Here is a 21,010-nt window from a genome sequence, read left to right as displayed (position 1 = left end):
ACTGAAGGTGACCCAGGTTCAGATATAAACTAGTTGTGAATTGAGGGGAGAAGAACATAGCATTTCAGAGTCTTGGATTCAAGTCCTGACCACTACTTTCTGCCTGTTTTTTCCTTTAAGGAAGCTGATTGACCTTGCCCAGCTTCAGACACCATTTCTTCCTTACAGGGAAGAATATGAGTATCTCACAAGATCAGTGTGAGGCTAAAATTAAACACTAGAACACCACACAGCTTAAAGATGAGAATGGGGAGAGTCTTGCCTATCTTTATATCATTTGTGATGCCTCTGTGTATTTTAAGCATCCAACACATATTTGCTGACTTGATTAACTCACTTTAAAATGAAAATCTGTGAAGTTACTAACTCCCTTGTAGTTCCAATGCCAACATGTTAATGCATCTACTACAGTGGATTTGGGAATGCAGCCGTTTAGCAGCAAATATCTCCTTTCATATTATTTTACTTAGGGTAGTAATAACATTTTGCTTACCTTAAATACTAATTGGCAGGTGTTGCTCTTCCTAATACTACCACTAAGCAAATTAGAAACTTTGTGGCAGAGAGCTCATCTGGGCATAAATATTGATTTTACTCAATTACCAAGAGTTGAAATTTGGTTGACTCCTCATTAAAACTAGCCATGGCTGCTTGAGGGGGTCAGGTCAAAGACCCATTCATTCAGTGGCTAGACCATCTGATGGTGACATTGATGATAATACCTTTGGTTAAATTAATAACACCACTGCGCTTCTCATTCGTGCATTTAGCAAACTTCTTGAGTGCCTACAATGTGCTAGGAGTAAGAGCTCAGAGGACAGGGCAAGAGACAGCTAAGCAGGTTAGGATTTTTTACTTTACCCAGTGACCCAACTCCAGCAGGCACTGCTCTGCTAGAGAGTGACCTCGGTAGGCAGTAAACTGTTTCTCTGAAGTGATGGATAACTTGAAGATTTTAGAAGAAAGACATCTACTGGTTTTTTAAAAATGCATCTGTAAAAAAGGCAGTCTTCTTGCAGCGTCACTTCGCATGCCCAGACCATCAGCATCTGGCCCCTCTAAGAGCTCCCAGAAGCCTTATTTGCAGCCTCAGAGTATCTCTCACTATTAAAACTGTGATTCTCAGCCTTGACTGCATATGTTAGAGTCACCAGGCTTTAAAAAACCTGGTATCAATGCTTCATAATAGACCAATTAAAAAAGAAAAACTTGGGGAAAGGGACTCAGGCATTAGTTTTTGTTTTTGTTCTTGTTTTTTAAGTAGATGATTCCAGTGTGTGCCAAGATTAAGAAAGGACTTTGATTAGAAGCTGCCAAAATACAGGTGTGAGGGTGGTGGAGAGGGTAGGTAGGAGAAATGGACTCAATGCTAGTACAATTGATAATTTGATTAATTTTGTTATAGAATAGCAGTGTGACAAAACCACCCAGTGTTCACTTGGCCTTTCCTTCCCCTGTTATATTGGTAGCATCTTTCTGGTTTAATTTTAAATGAGTACATGTAAACTCCTTAACATGTAGTAGATATATGTTATTTTTCCTCACTTTATTTTTTGACTGGAGTGGTCTACCTCCGTCAATAGTGAATGTTCTCATCACTGCCTTAGCAACCTCACTGGGTAGGAATTATCCTCATTCTAGAAATAAGGAAGTTAATGACTCAGAGAGGTTAAGTAGTTTCTTCAAAGTCACACAGCTGGTAAACAGCAGAGCCAGGATTAGAACTTCTGTGTGTTTATCTCCAAAACCTGTGTTCTTTTCATCATAAACAGCTTCTTTGAGCAGATTTTTTAATGTTCAGCCTATTTGAATCCTGCTCAGTGACAACAGAACTGCAGCACATTTCATAAGAGGGCACTGGGCATGCAATAGACACATGATAAATGTCAAATTAGGAAAAAACTGAATGCTTAAAAATGCAATGGTTTCACATGCAACTTTTAAAAAACAGAGCCTCGAGTAAAACACAATCTATATGAGTAGTATGAGAAAAAAAAAAAGAACTGAATTAGTTTTAGCTCTCTCCTAACCCCCTTTTTTAAAAACAGAAAAAAATATAATTTGATAAAAGGGTATAAGCTAGCAATGATTATCCCCTCAAAATTATTGTGGTCCCCAAAATATAATCCCAAGTTTTCATGGTTATTAGGCATTGTGTTTAGCCTTCTCTCTCGCTCTCTCTTTTTGTATACTTATAAAGAACCACATTGACCACTCTGGTTAGCCTATTCTAAATATCTGTATTCATAACCACTTGGACCTAAGGTGCTGCTTAAAAGAAAAAAAAAAATCCCTTTTTTTTTTTTTGCTATGAAATTGATCCAAAAATGGTAATTAATAAGAAGTATTTGGACCTTTACTGGGAATCTTCCAGGAAACCCTCAATTGGTTTGGTTTGACTTTTAGTAGACTAAATCTTTTTAATGTCCATTTTTGTCACCACCCGTGTAGTGTTTCTCGCCTTTTCAAACTGAGAAACTTGCCCTTAGTTGAAAAGTGGAGACCTTTAGGATTGGCTTTACTTGTCTGTGCGTTCCATTGATTCCGATCTCTTGTTACTTCCTATAGAGTCGGGACACATCAGTGAGCCAGAGGCGAGAGGGCTCAGATGATGGATAAAAGCAACAATAGACTCATTTGGAAGCAACTCTTACTCCAGAATTATTCTGTTTTTTATCTTTGTTTATGCTTTGCTTTCTTTTCCACATGTTCTCATGGGCTTGGATGTCCTCAAGTGTAAATCTTTGTGTTCATATTTCCCTGTATTCCTTAGCTAGGTCTTCAGACCCCTTTTAGAAAATTGGATTCAGTTTATTTGAATAAGCTCCTCTAAAATTAATGTACTTATGCATATACACACATATATTACATGTACACACACACATACTCACGATTCTCCACCGTTTTAGAATCTGAAATAATTGTACTTGGTAAAGGCTGTAAATTTGTCAGGGTAATGTGTACAGAACACTGACAGATTCTTGGTTGATGCTTTTCGCTTTCCAATTTTATGGGTAAGGAAACTGAAGCTGAAAAAGTCGTGCCCATGAAGCCCACACAGCAGCTCAGCGGAGACTTGCACCCACAGTTTCCGAAGCTGAATGTTGCCTTGCTGCTGGGTGCTCTGGCTCAGGCAGGACATGTATGATGGAACACTTTGGGTATGTGTGTTTTTTAAACAGCACAGCTTGCTGAGTTCTAACTGATGTTTAAACTTGCAACTGTAATAGACAGGAGATGAAAAAAGGCCACATGTATATTTCTAGAAGAATTAATGTAGACTTTTTTTTTCTATTGAGAGAGTGTGCTGGCATTAATGACAAGACCATATGCCAGAATGAAAGTGGATGTCTGTCATCAGTGGTGTAGAGCTAACGTATGCCTTTTTCCCATTCCCTTTCATTAGGACAGAGCTTGGGATATGGCTTTGTGAACTACATTGACCCTAAGGATGCAGAGAAAGCTATCAACACCTTGAATGGATTGAGACTTCAAACCAAAACAATAAAAGTAAGTTTATGGTTTTTTTTGTTTTTTTTTAATATCTGCTTGCAGAACAGAGGTTAAAAGAATTAAGGTCTACTTGCAGTTCTTTCCTTTATTCATTTTGTGCCCATATGGACACTTCTCTGGGAGGCATAGCAGAATTTTTTTGTTTGTTGCATGATGAGGGAAACTTTATTCATGAGTACTACATGTAATTACTTACGTGTTAACAAAGGGACAGAGCAGCAACTTTCTCAGATAAGTACTTTATGAAACTTACTGAATTAAATTTCCTTCTTTGATAGAGAATTACTTGCCTATAATTTGAAGAAACCTTATACCATTTCTTCTAGCACAGGGGTTGGCATTCTTGTTCTGTGAAGGGCCAGGTAGTAAATATGTTAGGCTTTGCCGGCCGTGCAGTCTGTGTCACAACTTCTCAATTTTGCCCTCATAGCTTGAAAGAAGATATAACCTCCATATGAACAAATAGATGTGGCTGTGATCCTATAAAACTATATTTATGGGCACTGAAACTTGAATTTCATGTAATCTTCATGTGTCACAAAATAGTCTTTTAATTTTGTCCCAATCATTAAAAAATGTAAAAATCATTCTTAGTTCTTGGGTCATAGGAAAACATGTCCTTGGGCTGTAGCTTGACTCTGTTCTGGCAGATTCAGTTTACTTTGAGGAGACTGACTAGAAGAGTGTACATGCCACACAGGTTATTTTTTCTGTTACAGTTTTCTTTTCAAGACAAATGGTAAATAATTTTACGGATGTTTTTCCTGCTTTTTTGAATTTTTGAAATTCTGATGTAAATTCTCTCTGGATAAGAAGTTAATCCAGTTTGCTGTGTAGATTTCTTTTCCTTTAGAATATGGAAGGGACGTTGCCTCTGGCAGAAGCTTAGTTCACGTGCCATCAGTTTTCCCTCTCCTGCCCAGTGCATCAGTCTTTCTCACTGAGTCTGGATGAGGCTCCCAAGTATTTTTTTCAAAATAGTGTTCCAGACAACCTCTGTCAATTGACTCAAGTTGGAACCTATTTTCCACCCTTGATTTAAGAACTCAGCTCAGACCATCGCCTGGAGTGGTAAGGGGAAGTTAGTCACAGCTGACTGTGGTATCCATCTTGCTTAGAGACGTGTCTAGAAGATTTCTGCTCATTTTCTCAGGTATCTGGAAATGCAGTGTCATCTTTGTGCTTAAAAGTTGCTTCTCTCAGGGCTTCCCTGGTGGCGCAGTGGTTGGGAGTCCGCCTGCTGATGCAGGGGACATGGGTTCCTGCCCCGGTCTGGGAAGATCACACATGCCGTGGAGCGGCTGGGCCTGTGAGCCATGGCCGCTGAGCCTGTGTGTCCGGAGCCTGTGTTCCGCAACGGGAGAGGCCACAACAGTGAGAGGCCCGCGTACCGCAAAAAAAAAAAAAAAAAGTTGCTTCTCTCAGAGTTGTCAGTTAAGGTAATTCACTAGCCCTGGGTAGTTTTGACATCTTGTTCTTTATATTTTTTGGCCCAGAGGGAAAATGCCTCCCACCACTGTCTCATCTAAAGGAAACTGTATGCAGTGGCCCCCAAATATACTTGGATGTAAGATGTCCGAGATTCTGCATGTTTCTTGGTCAAGAAAATGTCCTACGTACAAACCGTCTGATTATTAGATTTCTAATCCATTCTAAGATTGCAAACACTTGTTTATTTTGACCTTGTTTTTTCAATCTGGATGATTTTTTCTAATTGTCCACACTTCTTTGCACGCTCTCTGTTTGTGTCACAGAGATTAACCTTTTAATAGTACTGTTAAGTGTAATGATCAAGTGTCCTTAAAAAGAAGACATCCAATGTCCAGTTACCGTCAGATTGTTTTGTGAATGCTGTATCCTACTGCAGATTTTTGTGAGGCTCCCAACTTAAACTGACTTCAGGATTGCTGCTAATTTATCGTAGTTTTGAGGTCCTGAGTGGTGGTTAAGAAGAAAATGGAATAGATGGTTGGATTGACATACCCTTTTCTCCATTCCAGAAGTATCACCCTCATTTCATTCTACTGAGTCAGCTCTTTTGCTCTAAATCAGTTCTTTTGCAGTAAGGTCCACGAGAAGGTAGAAATGCAGGGGAAACAGGTCTCCATAGAAGAAATACCCATGGCCTGCACAGAGACCATTGGTGACAGCTGCTTCCTCACTGTCCATCACCCGGCCTTCTCTTCAGGGCCCAGCTGCTCAGGCAAAATACGTGGAAGAAAGGACAGTAATGCCTTGTGGCTTTTACGCCACATGTGGCATCTGCTACTTTTCTTTGGATTTTCTGAGATGGGGGTGGAGGTGGTGGGTAAGCAGCAGGCTACTTCTTTCCCCACCCCCATTCAGTTCCTGCAAAGATACCAGATAACAGCTGGTGTCCTCAATTTGGCCCACATTTCTCTGAGGCAAAGCAGACCATTTTCCAAAACTACATAGCACCATTTTTGTCTATTTGTTCTTTCTATGTGTGTTTTTTTCCCCCCTTATTTTCAGTTAGATGTGTCTTGTGTTCTTATACAACATTTGAGCCAGGTTTTTCCTAGTGTTCACTGCTCTAAGTACCCTTTGGAAGTTGTATTTAAGCCTTTCCGGTCCCTATTCTGTAAATTAGTCTCTTTTTCCTTTCTCCAGTCCGTCCTGGTCGTGGCCGTCAAAAAACACCACTTTCCTCATATTGCTTCTCACTCAAAATTCTCTCATATTCCCCTACTCTTTACCATATCATTTGGCTTAACTTTGGAGTGACCCAGTGTTATTACTGTTCTCTATGGTAGTCAGACTGGCTTTTTGCTTGCAAGCGGATCTTATTCCCAGCCTCTGCATATATGCTCGTACAGCTCCCACTTCCTGGCATACTCTTTCTCACTCAGTTTATTTTTTATTTAGTTTTTAAAATAAATTTATTTATTTATTTTTGGCTGCGTTGGGTCTTTGTTGCTGTGCACGGGCTTTTGCTAGTTGCGGTGAGCGGGGGCTACTCTTTGTTGCTGGCGGGCTTCTCATTGCGGTGGCTTCTCGTTGCGGAGCACGGGCTCTAGGCATGCAGGCTTCAGTAGTTGTGGTGCGTGGGCTCAGTGGTTGTGGCTCGTAGGCTCTAGAGTGCAGGCTCAGTAGTTGTGGCGCACGGGCTTAGTTGCTCCGTGGCATCTTCCCGGACCAGGGCTCGAACCCGTGTCCCCTGCATTGGTAGGTGGATTCTTAACCACTGCACCACCAGGGAAGTCCCTCTCACTCAGTTTAACAGCAATCATCTCATCTTTTAGAGCCTGTCTGAAGTTCTTTCTTCAGCTGCTGCCTTCCTGGGTTGTTCTAACTCGTGTTGGGTTCCCCCCTTCTTTGAAATATGTTCTCTTTACCCATGAGGAATCACAGAAGTTTTGGGGTCGAAGGGACCCATAGATGATTTAGACTTAAGCACTAACCTCTGCCCCCAGTAAAAGAGTTGAGACCTAGGTAGTGGTCATAGAGTTTAGCTTAGACCAGGCAGTTGAAGACAGAGCTGTGACTCAAATCCTTGTCTTTTGATATCTACACTAAAACTCTTGCCGTGACACCATGCTTTCCGTTAGAAAGCTGCAGTAGATTAATTCATGTATACGTTATGTACAAGTGTACAAGTGTTTGTGCACCCTTGAGTTCAGGTTTCTCATATGTCTTCCAGACCACCTAGCATTTATGCATTTTATAGATTGGAATATTAAAACAGTGAATCAAGTGCTGTGAAAGGTGGTTTATTTAGCAGTTTCTCCGGGGGCTTCCTAGTAGCATTAGCCCAGTAGGGTTTTGTGCAATAGAGGGATGGTATGTTGAATAAATGACGAATATTCAGTATTTCTGCAATGAGTAAAGCAAAGTCCCTCAGGCACTGTGAAATCCTAAAGCAGTTATTCCCAAACTTGGTTGTATCAAAATCACAAGGAGAGTGAGTTAGAAGTACAGGTTCTGGGACCCACTTCAGACCTACTCAATCAGTGTCCAGAGGTGAGATGCAGGAATCTGTTTTTAATATGCTTTCTAGGTAATTTGTGACAGTGAGTCTAAGACCTAGCACTTAGAAACTACCAAAATGTACGTTTTTTTGAATAGATGGTTTCTCTAAACACTTGGTATTTTTGCATGCAAAGTTCCATTTGTCTTCATCTTTTACCTTGATAATCTTCTTCTGGATAATTCACTTAACTGGAATATTAACCATGCTTTTTTTTTGAGCGTGCTGAATGCTAGTTTAGTATTCAGAGTAAAAAGCAGTTCATGCAGTTTTCACTTTTTAAGAGGTGTGGCTTAGAAATTAGAAAAACTTAATATGTTCACCTTATGTTAGAGAGAGGTTTATTTATTATGAATAGCAGCATTCATAGGTTAAAGGTTCAAGATGAGGATCACTTTTTTTTCCTGGTTGGGTTAATGTCCCAGCAGCTTACATTGCTGGTGACATCACACCATCCTTGAACTGCACAGGAGACAGTCATGATGGGTTAAGCCTACCCGCGTTGTCCCTAATAATCAGCTGGTAAATAAAGTGGATATTACAAGATGTTTTTAACTTTTGATATTAAGGAGGGTAGTAAAAAGGGAGTATATGCACAATTCTTTCCAATCCTAAAGGAAAATGTATTTTTTTGCCTAGGTTAATGGCATCAGACTTAAATTCATAATTAGCAGAGTAAAAGCATTCATTTCTGAAAATACTTAGACTTTCCCCCCACATCAAGTACTGTGAATAAGAGAATATCACATACACAGTAAAATGGATATCTTGACTCCCAGCATCTCTTCCAACTCCTCCCCCTCCTACAACGGGCCTAGGAAGCTTTATTCCACAAAGTGGGCTTGCTTCATCTGAAAGTAGTAGGAGCTATTATCTCAAGGAATAGAGAACTTTTCAGCATTATTGATAGGTACTACCCTTAGAAATCCATGTCTTCTGTCTCACAACAGAAGAAACCCTGTCTAGAAATGCTACCAGCATAGAAAAACTGCCTAGATTTGGTTTTGATTAAATTGATTTTTCTTAATCATTCAGATGTAAGTCAGATTAAATCTTACCTTGGCTTAAAAGTTATTAATTGACATACATTAATTTGGAATTTCTCATATTAAAACTAATTAAACTACCATTTCAGTCTGTATGGAAAAACTGTTATAAAAAGTTGGAATATTAATTACAAATAGTAATATCCATTCCTTAAAGTGTTCAGTTTATTAGAGAGCAATTAAGTAAAGCTTAATAAACCTTTATTCTAAGCTACTGTATTGCTTTTAATTTTTTGTTAAATTTATACCATTTCCTAGCTTATCCTTTTCTCAGTAAATGTCATGTTTGCAGACTCTTTTGCTGTTTAGCATGAACTATATCCTTAATCTAGGAGGAATATAGAACTACATTTCTGAAATCTTACCCTCCCTGGCATTGCTTAAGTGATTTAACTGGCTCTGCAATCTTGGACTTATCTTTTAACCATTTAAGTTTCTATCTATATCTGTAAAATCTTTAAAATTAATGAATTAACTTATCACTGAGTATGTTTATTACCTGACTCTTAACTTTCCGTAGTCTTCCAAATTGCATATTAAGAAAAGGTGTAACTTTTTAATGAACTCATGGTTATCATATAGAATGGTTTAGTTGAGAATGCATTTAGAATGAAATGAAGCACCCTGTCCTGAGGAGGTAACAATTTTAACCGTTTCCCTTTGCCACTGTTGAATGTGTAGCAGCCACGGTAAAATTCATACTGGAAACACTTTTCTGGCTCAACCTTCTTTTTGGTTCAGGATTATCTGGGATGGGGTTGGTTTTTATTCATTTAAGTTGTTCATTTATAAATGTTCTGAACATGAGGAAATATCTTGTAGATAGACTGCATAAATCTGCTCCCCACTGTAGAGAAAGAAAGAGCATGGAAGCAGGAATGGGAGAGTGAAGCTTGGCTACAGGCTTGCCTCTTGGTGGGTGCTCTGTTTAAAATATTTGAAGCACCATTCTGGGGTGTGGGTTTTATAATAGTAGGAAAGCTGAGAGTTCATACTTTTGTCGGAAGTTTGAAAGCGGGTGTTAGGGAAATCACATAGATTAGCTAGAGGAGAAAGCTGGGTGGGGGTGATGCAGAAATGAGCCTGAGAGCAGTTAGGGATCCGAAAAGGTATGGTACGTGTGGTTTTATAGTGTATGTGAGGGAGAACCACCAAAGAGTTTTGAGCAGAGTAGTGACGGAATTGGACTTGAGTGTTTATTAGGAGGGGAAGATCTGCTTTGCATTTAACTCCACATCTCTCTGAGCATCTCAAGCCACCCTAGTGTTCTTGTGGCTTATGTAGTTGATATTTCCCTTGAAGGTACAAACTGTAGGTGCTTGTAGAAGTGTGGGCTTCACAAATTTATAAAGCATCTTCTATAAAGTGCCCATCAGTTCAACACTTGAGTACAGATCATCATTTACCTTTTACCTTGACCAGATTTGGAAATTTTGAAAGTAATAGTCTGAAGGACAGGCCTCAGATTAACTGGCAACTTGTGAGACGTTATCCTAAATTGTTATTTAGCTGGTCAGATCTCTGAGGGGAGACAAAAAAGTTGAAAATGTGGAGGCAAAAATGGAAACTTTGAGTAATTGATTTCTTTGCCTTTTAAAAAATACAGACTGAGTGCACGTTTTTCTAACTTCATTTTTAACCCATGGTCTGGAACTTTCTAGAGCCATGTGCCAAATTTTAAGTGTACTGCCATATCTGATTATCAGAAACTCTTCAGTGCATTTAGATAAAATTCTTGTATCTATATTGAGTCCAGTTTACATAGTCCTTATATGAAATGAGGAATAACAGATTTTTTTTGAGTAATGTGTTATTTGTATAATGCACATCATGTGTTTTGTGGAATGATTTATTTTCAGCTTTGATTTTTTAAAACATAAAAAGCCCCAGAGATTTTTACTTATCTCAGGGACCTAGCAGGGTCCAGACTTTGTTTGTCCTGACTTCAGGCCTGTTGTGTTACTTCTGCTCCTTACAAGCTTTGTCCATATTGGGAATTAGACATTTGAAAGTTCCTAGAGGGCAATAACTTGGCATTCTCTGAACAGCTTTTCTGTAGATACTTTTCCACAGTTGTTGGAGCAGAGGCTGAGACTGTACAGAGGAAAGGGTGAGGAGGATGGTTCCTGGGGGCAGTGTCCTAGCTTACTTCCTGTCCATCCCTGCTTGTGAGCCATGGAGGGTGGTGGTGGGAGAGTCTTAGCAGCTGAACTAACCCATTTTCCTTGGGAGGGATTTTATAGATCACTTTATTACCCAAGCATGGCCCTACATTTCCTGCCTGTTTCATAAACGTACATCAGCAAAGGCATTTCTGCAAGGCACTGTTAGCACTTGTCTGCTTAACTTTTCTACTGCTCTTTAAGGGTAGGGTAGGACTTGTTGTTGTTCACGTATAACTCAGGAGAAGTAGTGCTGGGTCAGTTTGGTGGCTTCAGTCTGTTCTTCCAGAGCTAGCTGGAGAGGTTAAGATAGGTGTGCTACCTTCTGAAAAAGTCTCTTAATTCCTTGCTCTATCTGCTTTGTATAGTATTTTCATAGGACTTTTATCCTTTTGCTTGTCTGGATTCATGCCAAAACAATAGTGTCTTGGAGCCAAATACTCCCTTTGGCCAGTGAAAGGAAGCTCAGGTTAAGGGACTTGTTCAAAAACGATATAGCTAATAATAGTACTACTAGGACCAGAAATAGGCCACATTGGCTGATGCCGGCACCTTTTATGGTTTTCTTTCCGTTTCACATTATTGATGTTCAAGCGTCCGTACACTATAAACAAACTGAATATTCTCTTGAGGACCTTGATTTGGGACTTTTAGCGTCCTGAGATTTTCTGAACCAGACCTCTGTTAGGTGCGAGGGAGTGGAGCTGTGCCTGGTGGTAGAAAAACTCTTTCAGGCTGTGCATGTGAGACAGCCAGACCTCCGGTTTGAGAAGAAAACTGGTATCTGGAGGTCCTATTTAGCAGATAGGTGAGTTAACATCGATTTAAGTATTTCAATGGTAATGGACAGTAAAAGAAGCATTATAGTAACTTTTTGAATCTCTGTTTTATAGGAGACCACTCATTCTTCAAGAATGTTTTTCTGGTAGGTTCCTTTTGAGTCCTAGATGCTAGTTTAAAAATCACAGAAAAGTGCATTTGTCTCTCTTTAAATTTGTGTGGGCTCTTTACAAAAGCATGTGTAGTCGATTTTCTTTCACTCCCACCTCTGCCAGGTTTTCCTGTAATTGCCTTTAGCATCAGTTCTCAGCCATAAGTACTACATCAGAATTCTTGGTGGAGCTTTTGCTTCGGGAAGTTTCTTGGCATGCTGTTTATGAGCAAGCAAGAGAGGCGGCTATATTTTGAAAACAATACAGGAAATTGATTACTTACCCCTGTCCCTCCCACCCCACCCCACCCCACCTTTGAAGAACTCCTTCGAATGCTGCATCAGGACGTGGAGTCACAAGTCCTGGATTCGTGTTCTGCTCTTGCTCTGTTGGCCTAATTCGCTCATTTATAAAATGGTAGAGATGGTCCCAGGTTACATAGTTCCGGTGAAACGATTGACTTGACATCTAGAGGTAGAAAATACTTGTGTTGACCTGTTGTTTTCAGAGACAGAATATCAAGAATATTCCATTGTTTTTCAGTCTGCATTTTCTATATTAAAGTGGTATTTTAGAAGTCTAGTTGGGGAGGAATTAAAAAGCTACTTTTACTCTGAAGAAAGTAGTCACAATGTTTAATTCTTTGGTGCAGTTTTGTTGGATATTTTTAAAATGGCTCTAGTTACCTTGTGTTATAGAGAAGTAGATTTTGAAAAAAATAAATCATGCTAATAGGCTTTCTTTTGGGTCATTAGTACCAGGTTACCTCCTCCCAGGGGAATGAGAAGTTTAATCCTTCCTGCATAGGTTCTGGGCTTGCTAATGAGTCTTGAAATGACCCACAGGTGAGCCGAAGGAAGGGCAAGCAGAGTGCCTGCCTGGCCCTGGAAACTTATAATTCAGAAAATGCTTTAGTTTCCACAAATTTTGTTAAATGACTCTTTAGAAATTTGACCATTTCTGACCACCCAAACGACCCTGTTCACCTTCCTAGAAAGATTCCAGAGCCATTGAGAGAGGCTCTGACCTCATAGAATCAAGCACAGCAGCCTTTTCGAGACTGGCTATACTGATGGGCTCCCCAACCCAGCTGAGCCGCTTGCAGCAGGTCCGGTTCTCAGAAATACCTTTGGATGGGTTTTATGGGCTTTGTTTTACTTTTGCATTTTTGTATTTGTTGGTGATTTATAGTCACATATACTTTCAAGCTACCTGGGAGTTTGTGTTATCCAGAAACCAACACTGGTGGATGGTGAAGAGAAGGGCTTGACATCTGTAATTTTTATGAGCTCTCCAGGAAACCCAAACACGCCCCAGAGTTTGAGACTTTTACCTATTTAAAATCCCTCAACATAAGAGACTGCTAAAACTTTAATGTTCATCAAAATCACTGGAGTGGTCTGGTTGATAAAATGCAGATTTCTGGACCCTAGTCAAGACTTACTGAATATGATTATCTACAGAGTGAGACCAAGGAAATTGTAGTTTAACAAGCACCACAGGTGATTCTTAGCAGGTGGTGGCCTGACCTGAGAACCATTGTTTAGTGGACCTTAATAGTTTACACTTGGATAGGTCTCTGGTGCTTGTTTCAAAACAAATCTATTGATATATGTAAGTAAGATTTTCATTTGTGAGTCCTCTCATAAGCTATCTGGAATGCTTGTGATTAACAGGTGTAATTTTAATGAATATAATGTCATACTTACCCTTTCTCTCACACACATTCATTCTCTCTGTCTCTCGTACACAGATGCGCGTGCTCATTTTCAGAGCATTTGAATGTCATTAAATACTTCTAGCGTTACAAGTACGTAAACATCATTTAATGTTTGATTCTGAGAGTGGAGAATTTGCCGCATGGTTCTTCTGGGGCTCATTCATTTACAATGGGTATTTCATAGTATAGAGTTTAGGACTTGAATTTTATGATCCAAGATGGTTGTGAATCCTTAGATTATAGAGGTTGCTTTTACAATACAATAAAAGTTTGTCTCATTTTTATAAACTTCTAGCAACACTCCTGACCCATCCTCCCTAGTATCTGGATACTTGAACTTTCTAGTCAGGGTCTGAATAAATGGGAATTTGCTCTTATCATAAAGGACTCTTACACATAGCATGTTGAAAATATTTAAAGAAAAAAAATTTACTGTGTGCTACCTTAATGTATAAACCTTTTGACCTATAAACTGTATTTTGTCCCAAAGCTGTGGGAAAGTAGTGTGTGCATACTGTTGCCCAAAGGCTTAGTATGTCTCTGTTCTGCTCAGATTTGCAAAAATGGGTTAATAAGTACTTGTCACCAACTTGCAGGGTTTTCCTTCGTGTTCTTCTTCATTAACCAGTGTTCTTGGGGGAATTGTGAAATATGCATTGTCTGCAAACTCCTCTGAAGCACAAAGTCAAATGAACTGTGAAGGTGAGGGCTAAAAACACCTCTCTCACCTTTGTACTTTGTTCTTTGAGTATTAAAGAACATTGATCTGCCAAGTGGCAAAGGGGATACTATTTGGCGGTTTAATTACAGCCAGTGAATGTTATTGATGCTATCAATCAGTGAGACCCAGGGAAAGGGCATGGTGCCAGACCATTCTGTGCTCCCAACAGTGTAATTAAATACCGTAGAACTGGATTCTCAAGGTAAAGTGAGGTCATCTGAAGCAGGGGAACACTTTGTCTTGCAACAAAGGTAAAGGTGGTTATCTCCTCCTTGCTTCCCCTCTTTACATTTCTGGAGGAGTTCTATGAATGGCAATGAATGATATACAGTCTCTTCTTTGTGTACAGTTAAGGTTGTTGGTGTTTTCCTTAAAAACCCTCTCTCGTAAAATCTTCACAACTGTCATACAAAAGGCTTTAGGAGTACAGTAATTACTTTCTGTTAAAGCTGTTTGGGGGAATATATAGCTCAGGTGTCTAATAGATATTTGGAGAATCAGAGATTGTCTTTGAATGAGACTATTAGTCCCGCAAATCAGCTCATTTAAAAAAGCTTTCCCCATGATTATTCTCTAATGTCTAATCATGTTGAGAGAAAAATATCTTGGTAGGTTTGAAGTTATAAAACATTCAGTAATATTTCAGGGGTTATTCCTTTTAAATTATCTATTGAACACATTTTTTATAGTTGTATAACTTAGGTCAGGTCTACAAAATATATGTAGGTAAAACTTTCTTTGGCTCTGGGGAAGGCTTTTAATAACATTTCTATTATCCTTTTACTGTATGTTTTATACACACACACACACACGTATCTGTTACGCAAATCTCCATCTAGGCCTATTTGAGAGGTAAGAAATGCCATAGCTAATCCAAAATGTTTTCTGTTACTGCCTCTTTTTTTTTTTTTAATCGATGTATAGCTTATGATGATCAAGTCTTATTTACCAAAGACAGTCTACCCTTGAAAGAGATTCTGGTTTCCTAATTTTTTTTTTTTTGAGAGTATAAGTGCATACACACACACACCAGATCCCCGACAAATGGGTCAAAACAAGCCCTAAAACAATAATAAATCTTGGCTATTGTAGTATACTTGTAATACAGGTATGGATTGCAGACTGTTTATATTTCTAACAGGTGTTTGAAGGGGGATTGTTGAAATAAACTATCTTCTCCTTTGTTTAAAAGAGGAAGATCGTTAGAAAATTTCCTTCAGAAGTTTGAGGAATAATTTTTTAACATACATTAAAGGTTTAGTAAAAGAGTCTCATCCTATTACAGCCTTATTACATTATATGGAACTATAACAAGACCAGTGGGTCAGTCTCCAAGTTTGTAGGGAAGGTCATGTGCTTTAAAAGTTATTATGTTCATTATACATGTGCTTTTCCCCCCTGCTTCTCCCCCACCCTAAAGGCAAAGATATCAATCATAATATTAAAAAATAATTAATTGCAAATTATTGTAAGACTGTACAGTCATGGTTATACAGTCTTGGATAGGGAACACCTATGAGTAATTAATTAATTCTGGAGGCATTTTGAGTGGTTAGTATGTACCAGCCAGCTTTGCTAAATGTTGGAACAGTGCTAAAATGTGACAAGATGTAGTCTTGTCCTTGATGTCATTGTGTAGCAGGGGAGACAGCACTTGCTTTATGTGACCATTATTTGGATGTATGGTAAGTGAATGCAGAGTGCAATGGAAAAGGATATGTCACCAGCTGTTGAGAGGCCTCTGTAATGGTTTCAGAGATGATAGGGTTTTACAAAATAGGATTTATCAGGGAGAGAAAGAAGAAAGATATTGCACATGAAGGAATGTCTCATCCAAAGACACAGAGGCCTTTATGTGACATGTACTTTTTTGGAGGACACTTGCATCTAAAAACTGTAAGTGTGCTTGTTCTATCAAGTAATAACCTTCTACAAAAATGATTGGTAGAAAAATTTGATCCATCCTAGCCCCATATTTTACATTTATCCTTTTTAAGTGGAGACCTAATTTATAAGAGGAACTATAGGAATGAATTTGGGGCAGATTAATTCATTTGTTCATAGACACATATCTGCCTTGTTTTGAAAAGATCCACTGTGACCTTTGAGACTCATTTAAGATATTTACAGATGGTACCAAGAAGAAATTTCTCTGTGGAGTATTTAGTGTACACACAGAGATAGGATCATTATAATTTCATTACAGTATGTATAAGTAGGTCAGAGAAGACTCAGATATCTGAGGTAACATTACAGTGAAGCAGTTTTTTTCTTCTAGTTATAGAACAAAAGGAAACTTATTGTAGATGGTATTCAAATTAACTTTTTTTTTAATTGCCACACTGATTTTTTTGTTGTTGTTTTTTTGGTTGTTGTTGTTTTTGTTTTTTCGGTACGCGGGCCTCCCACTGCTGTGGCCTCTCCCGTTGCGGAGCACAGGCTCCGGACGCGCAGGCCCAGCGGCCATGGCCCACGGGCCCAGCCGCTCCGCGGCATGCGGGATCCTCCCGGACCGGGGCACGAACCCGCGTCTCCTGCATCGGCAGGCGGACCCCAACCACTGCGCCACCAGGGAAGCCCTTTTTTTTTTTTTTTTTTTTTTGCGGGCCTCTCACTGTTGTGGCCTCTCCCGTTGCGGAGCGCAGGCTCAGTGGCCATGGCTCACGGGCCCAGCTACTCCACGGCATGTGGGATCTTCCCGGACCGGGGCACGAACCCGTGTCCCCTGCATTGGCAGGCGGACTCTCAACTGCTGCGCCACCAGGGAAGCCCGCCACACTGATTTTTGACTATTCTCCTCACCTAGCTTATGATGGAAAAACTATCTCAGTATTGTATATGTATATGACAAACGCATATACATTTCTGTAACCTGTTACTCCCCTGCTTATAAAAGCTTCACCTTGACGTTTAGGGCTCTACCATTACTATTCCAGTGTTGTCACTGTCCTATAGAAATTTTTATCCTGTCACATCTGGGTTCTTTACTCTTGAAGATGCAAGTCTGACTCTTACCTCCTGCCTTGCTTGGGTCATCCCTGCCTATACTGCCTTATACCACCATCATTACTTACCAAGTTTTATTTGGCCAACAAAGCACTTATTTTTCGCTGCACGTTACCTTTCTCTCCTATTCGGTGGTCTGCTCTCTGAGGGCAGGCATCTTCATCTTCAGAGCACGTCATAGAAAACTTATGCTTTTGTCTGTAATTTCTGAATGAGGAAGTTTCTATTTATTGTTCACAAGAAAGTGGGAGACCTGCTCTATGTACTCAAAGATGGGAAAATTCACAATTTAAGTGAAATTAAAAGTGAAACTGTGGCTTCCTGTTAGGTGTTAGGATTCAGTGAAGATACGGGCAAATGATGGGTGTATAAGGGACCTACTGGCTTTTTTTTTCTTTTCTACAATAAATGAAGATTTAGCTGTTATTTTTTTACGTGAGATTTTCTACATAATGCACATGAGCCTGTGTTGTTGTCTATCATCTGTGTCTCTTCCGTATATTCTTTCTCTCTCAAACCTTAGATGGAGTATGTGAAAGTCCTAGAATGTGTAACCTACCAAAATTGGCCTGTTGAGAACCTTTTTCTTTTTCCACACGTTACCAACCAGTAAAAAAAAAAAAAACTAATTAGCTTTTATTCTAAACAGCTCCAGTTTACTTATATCACATGTAGCGTGTAGTCCCTTCTTTAGGTTTAACTTTGTAACTCAGCTATTTAATCTGTTGACAGTGCCTTAGACACGCTAGATGCTCAAATATTACATAAATTATATTTTAACTTTATTTTGGGGGGTAAAGTTGTGACAGGTATCCTGATAGTATGGTTTTTGTTGGAGATTGCATCTGATGAAGTTTCAGAATCTTGAAAGAACCCTTAAGAGCTTTTACTGCAGAATAGCTTTCTAAGAATTGGGTGAGTACGGCTATTTTTCTATAAGCCAATTTAACTTGTATTGTTTCCAGTGAAGCACAAAAAGCCAGATTGTTTGGACAAGCATCACACCTTCTAGTCATCTTGTCTGAGAGGTACTTTAGAAATAGCCCCTGCAGGAGGCCGTGGAATAGATTCACTCAGCAGGTATTGGAGTGCTTACTTGGTAGATGGGGCTATCCATACATACACACATATAGGCAGCCCTCGGGTTCACATCTGCAGATATGGAGGGCTGACTCTCTTTGTTGTACTACACTGTTCTATATGAGGACCTTGAGCATCTGTGGATTTTGGTACCCACAGGGGCTCTTTGGATACTGAGGGATGACTGTATGTATAAGAATAAGTTTCAACCCTTTAGGAGCTTAAAGCCTAATACTGTAAAAGCGTTGTAAGTGAATTGCAGTGCTCCCAGTTACTTGGGGGCAGCAGGGAGGCTCTGAGGCAGTCTGCTGCTCTGCTAGTGTTGGAGAAGCCCAAGCACATCTGGGTATTGAGTCCTAAGTACTGAAATTTCCCTTCTCTAAATCTCTCTAACGTCCTCAGAGTATATTTAGTGAAAGTGTCTAAAATGAAAAATTTACAATTCTCCCTGCTAGTGTAGGATTCTTAGTGTTTTTTCATAGTGTGAATTCACATTGAGTCATTAGGCCCTGGTTTCTTGGTGACTCTTGTAACCATCCCATATTCAGAAACATTCATGTAACCCTAATCTAACTTGATGTTAGGCTCTATTTCATGAAGTCCATTTATTGTGTCTACTACTGTCTACCAAAAAAGTATCCTGTTTCTCATTCTGCATTTCACATTAAGCTCTAAGAGACCTCTGAGAGGGAGTGAAGAAGTAGGAGGATTTGATATGTGGCAGTTTCTTTGGAGAAATTGTTGGCTTTTCTTATCAGCCCATTTAAAGATGCTAGATGGGAATTCCCTGGCAGTCCAGTTGTTAAGGACTCCACACTTTTACTGCCGAGGGCCTGGGTTCGATCCCTCCGGTTGGGGAACTAAGATCCCACAAGCGGCACGGTGCAGCCAAAAAAAAAAGATACTGGATGTTGACCCTGTGTATGACAGTAGGATGGTCTTTCTATCATGCTTTGTTTCAGCCAGGCTCAGGCTTTCCAACCTACTCATCTGCTCTTCTCTTAAAAAATACTTGTTTTGTAATATTGTAATTACAAATTTTATTGTAATGAGAGTTTTGATAATAACTGCAATAGATTTGGAAGAAGCTTTACTTAATCTTTGAACTGTTTTTCTGTTAAAGTACATACATCTTCCTTGTGCCAAACCTCAGAGATACTGGTAATATTTGAGTTTTTTTCTTCCATAAATTGGGGCCTCTGATAATAATAACCAATTAATACCCTGGTTATGAGGATCAATTGAATTAATAAATGTAACATACCCAGGACAGTACCTGGCACATGGTAAGCACTTAATAAATACTGGGAGCTATCATCATCTGTATTGTTACATAATTTTATATATGTGAAATCATTATATTATGATGAAAACATTATTATTGTTCTCCAGCTCTATGCTCTTAGTTTTATCATTCTGTTTAATCATTGTAAAGTCACTGTGAGGTAAGGACTATCATTAACATCAAATTACAAATAAAGAAATACCCGCTTCAAAGGACCTAAGGAAATTATTCCCAATTTATATAACTGGTGACAAAGCCAAGACCTGAACTTAGTTCTGTGAGACTCCGTGCCCTATGATCTTACTCCCTTGTAACTTTGGAGAGTTCTAGTGCAAGCACCAGTTTCAGGCCACTAGTTCAAAATATGATCTCTTGTGGCCCGAATTTCACCAGTAATAGTGCATTCTCTTTTGCCGTAAGTTTTTTGACCTAGTACTAAACTAACTCGTGTTTGCCTCAATTCCAGCCTATTCATTATTCATGTTACTTGACGTTTCTAAAGATTATGTGGCCAAAGAAAGAGGCTCATTTCTCACTTTAGATATTAAAAGTAAGGGAATCTGCTTTCTTAACCACTATTGAAAACAACTTAATATAGACAAAGCAGGAATGGATTCTTCGGTGGTTACAGCTGAAACTCCCATCTATTTTTTTTTTCCATGCCACTTTACTGAAATCACTTTCTAAAATTTTAATGAGCTAAGTGAAGGTATGGGATTGGAAATGGAATACGGAACACTTTAATTGACGGATTCCTGCTTAGACCTTGGAATGACTAATCCACCACCACTGCAGTAGTGGATATGATTTAACCACACACTGCATTCAGATGTCATATCCACTACCATCGCTCTACTTGTGTTTTATTTTTTGGTAAATTCTTTGCATGCAAAGATCTTGAGGAATTTGGAAGGTATTTGTGGCCTCTCCAAGTTGCATTTCAAGAATATCTTTACCATGGACTTCCTGTTTGCTTTTACCAGCATGAGAGTCCTTGCTGAACCAACTGTGTACTACAGCCAAAGCAGAAGCAACAATAAAAGGACAGATACCTGCCAACTATGATAGTTTAATAAAAAATAAAGATGCCTGTCATGACAGCCTATTTGGACCCTCATTTAATTGATGCACATGGATGAAACTGTTTTGGGTAACATTTAATAAACTCTGCTTAAGGTAATTTTTCAGAGGGTGTTTAAGATGTGTGAAAAGGGAAATCTAATCTGTCAAGTCCTCCGTTTATGATTAGTTGTGTCATACAGATTTCACAACCAGCATACTTTTGTTTTCCTATGGGTCTTTAGTAGTTTAAGTATTGTTTTTAACAGTGTCATATATGATCACTTATTCTTAGCTTCACCTTTAAGTTGGATATAAGAATCACCTGCCTTGAATTTTATTTAATGATGTTGCACTAAAACTTGGAAATGATGTGAAACTGGGAAAGTCCCTCTGGTGTAAAACATCCAGTTGCTGTTTTCCCTTTATCTTAAATGGTACGTGATTCTTTTAAAAAAAGAAGGTAAAGCGTGTTAGCCTCAGGATTCTTTTTTTGGC

The 21,010-nt window shown here is 39.2% G+C and overlaps 1 protein-coding gene across 13 annotated transcripts in view; it reads left to right on the top strand.

Moving 5' to 3' along the window:
- Positions 1 to 21,010, top strand: part of ELAVL2 (ELAV like RNA binding protein 2) — a 135,413-nt gene that overhangs the window by 92,107 nt on the left and 22,296 nt on the right. For all 13 annotated transcript variants that reach the window (XM_060301005.1, XM_060301008.1, XM_060301000.1 and 10 more), the window contains one exon: positions 3,407 to 3,510. In XM_060301005.1, coding sequence (XP_060156988.1) covers positions 3,407 to 3,510 — 104 coding nt within the window. The remainder of the gene's footprint in view (positions 1 to 3,406; positions 3,511 to 21,010) is intronic.

The sequence above is a fragment of the Globicephala melas genome, chromosome 6 (assembly GCF_963455315.2).
Source record: "Globicephala melas chromosome 6, mGloMel1.2, whole genome shotgun sequence".
Lineage (NCBI taxonomy): Eukaryota > Metazoa > Chordata > Mammalia > Artiodactyla > Delphinidae > Globicephala > Globicephala melas.
Note: the sequence above shows the minus strand (reverse complement) of the source record. Positions and strands in the feature narration are given on the sequence as shown.